General features: G+C 58.6%; 1 protein-coding gene across 5 annotated transcripts in view; it reads right to left on the bottom strand.

The window, feature by feature from the left end:
* Positions 1-1,632, bottom strand: part of LOC108756760 (serine/threonine-protein phosphatase 2B catalytic subunit 2-like) — a 165,382-nt gene extending 163,750 nt beyond the window's left edge. For 4 of the 5 annotated variants that reach the window (XM_018500789.1, XM_018500790.1, XM_018500791.1 and 1 more), the window contains exon 1: positions 1,147-1,631. In XM_018500789.1, the coding sequence (XP_018356291.1) occupies positions 1,147-1,198 (52 nt within the window). In that variant the 5' untranslated portion in view covers positions 1,199-1,631. Of the gene's footprint in view, positions 1-1,146 lie in introns of all 5 variants that reach the window. The other variant, XM_018500788.1, reaches the window with a different exon arrangement.
* Between the last annotated feature and the right edge of the window lie 811 nt (positions 1,633-2,443).

Genomic DNA, 2,443 nt, shown 5'->3' with positions numbered 1-2,443 from the left:
CCATACATGCGTATATATACACACACACACACGCACGCACACGCGCGCGCGTGTGTGTGTGTGTGTGTGTGTGTGTGTCCGCTGTGCATGCATGCGTGCGTGCATACGTGTCTACGTAACGCATCAGCTGATCGAGATCGCAGGGACGGCGTCGGCGGCGGCGACCGCACGCTCTCAAGATGTATCGCGTTCCTCGACCCCGCGGAAACGAGGCTGACCGAGCGGCGCGACCTCTGGGGGGAGGAGGGTGGCGAAACCTCCGGGGAAGATGGCGGGGGTTGGCCGCCGTGCGAGGTTAGGAGGTTAGGTGTTAGGTTAGCCAGTGGCCGCTGGACCGAGACGAAAGTCTCGCGGAGCCTCCGACCGCAAATGCGAGTCAATCTCTCTCTCTCTCTCTCTCTCTCTCTCTCTCTCTCTCTCTCTCTCTCTCCCTCTCTCCCTCACCCCCCCTCTCTCTCTCTATTTTACTCTCTCTCTTTCTGCCTCTTCGTAATGAAGATTTCTCGCACGCGGAGTAACCGCACCGCTCTCGCAAGACCATCGCCGGACCAAGTCGATAGAAATGGCGCCGCCGATCAGGCAAGCAGGCAGAAAATCAATCGCGTGCACGGCACGCGGCGTGTTTTGACGCGCCTATTCTTCCTCTCCTCGCAAGCGGATCGGAGCAAGTGAGCTTCGCGAGCAACCTCACGACGCTAGAAGCCGGCAAAATGATTTCCTTCCCCTTCCCCTCCCCCCCCTCCCTATCTACCTCGCAGAAACGCGAGAATTTTTCTTCGCGCTTCGCGATATTCAAGTCTAAAATTATGGACGAGCAAATTGTCGCCAAGGCTGTACGTACGTCAGTTTCATAAAAATCTGAGATTGAGAAGAAATGGATTTAAAAAAAAGTAAAGAAATGGAGCGCGAGCGATGGCGACGTTACCGACTGAGATAGCCGGAATAAAACGGAACCCACGCATGCTGCACGCATTGCATTAATGCATAGTATATATATATATATATATGTGTGTGTGTATACATACATAGACGAGTGATTCGCACTCGCATTAACTCGCATTATTGCGAGAGAAAGAGAGAGCATGCCGTTTCCGTCGCGGTCGCGCGTCGCTCGCGCGACGTGTAACCTATCGCTTGTTGGCTTACTTTTGATCACTCGATCCGTCGTGGGGAGTTTCTGCGAATTGTTGGAGGTCATGCTGTATTAGGATAAATGACGAGCGGGCGCCTCACACTATTTCACTCTCTCGCTCTCAGCAGCAGCAGGCTCGCCTCTCGCGCTGTCCCTCTCGCTCGCGCCCGCGCTCCGTTATTTTCTTTTCCGCTTTCTTCCACCTCTTTCTCGCACCGTTGCTCGTCCTCCTCCACCTCCTCCGCCTCTTCTTCTGCTTCTTGTCCTCCTCCACCTTCTCCTCCTCCTCGTCGTCGTCCACTCCTCCTCTTTCTCCCTCTTGTCTCGCGTGCTTGTTACTCGCGCGAGATAGCGGCTACCTTCAGCGTATTATACACGGAGGGGTTGGGTAGAAGGAGAGGGCGGTATTTTCACCTCGAGAGCCCGGCGCGGCCGCCACGCACACACATGTAACACACGCGCGCACGGAAATACGCCGCCAGGAGGGAGAGAACGGACGCGCGGATGGCGGGGGGGGGGAGGGAGGAGGGAGTCGATCGGTCGGTCGGTCGGTCGGTCGGACGGGGGGAGGGAGGGAGGGTGGCGGAGAGGTGACGGAAGTTATCGCACGGCGCGGCACATCGGTGCCTAGGAACTGTTCACGGGCGTTCTTGACGGAGCCACCGACGCGAACGCGCGCGGGGGGGGGGGGAAAAGGGGGGAGAAAGGGGGAGAGACGACACTACTCTTTTTCTCTCTCTCTCTCTCTCTCTCTTTTTCTCACTCTCGCTCTCTCGAACGAGATCTCTCTACTCCCTCGGTCCTCCTCAGGGCGGTCCCCTTCTCGCCCTCGGGGGGGAAGGGGGGAGAGGGTAGGCGCGACCGTGCACTCGCGGGTGCACGCGAGTATCGACGAGCGGCGGGAAACGGAGAGATAGAAGAGAGAAGAGGGAGAGGAGGGAGTGATCCCTCGTCGGACTCTCTCCTAGCGAACTCGCGGGTTCGCTTCGGGATCGCTGGACCACGACGGGACCACGCGCGAGCCGCACGATGATGACGATGGCCGATTTTAGATGGCGATGGCGACAACTCGATTCTGTTGCTTGACAGGAATGAAGTTGGCCACGAGTCGGAGCAGAGCGAGTCCTTCCCGCGAGCGCGCGGCACTACAACACAATTTTACGGGCAGTAGTTGGAGAGCGAGGGACGGTGATGATATCGAGACAGCGGTGACGGTGATGGTGGTGGTGGTGGTGGAGGCGGCGGTGAGGACGATGTGGAGTACGACGGCGGCGGCGGCGGCAGCGGCGGCGGCAGCGGCGGCGGCAGCGG

Source organism: Trachymyrmex septentrionalis, unplaced genomic scaffold (genome assembly GCF_001594115.1).
Source record: "Trachymyrmex septentrionalis isolate Tsep2-gDNA-1 unplaced genomic scaffold, Tsep1.0 scaffold13, whole genome shotgun sequence".
Lineage (NCBI taxonomy): Eukaryota > Metazoa > Arthropoda > Insecta > Hymenoptera > Formicidae > Trachymyrmex > Trachymyrmex septentrionalis.
This window is presented reverse-complemented; position numbering and strand designations above follow the sequence as displayed.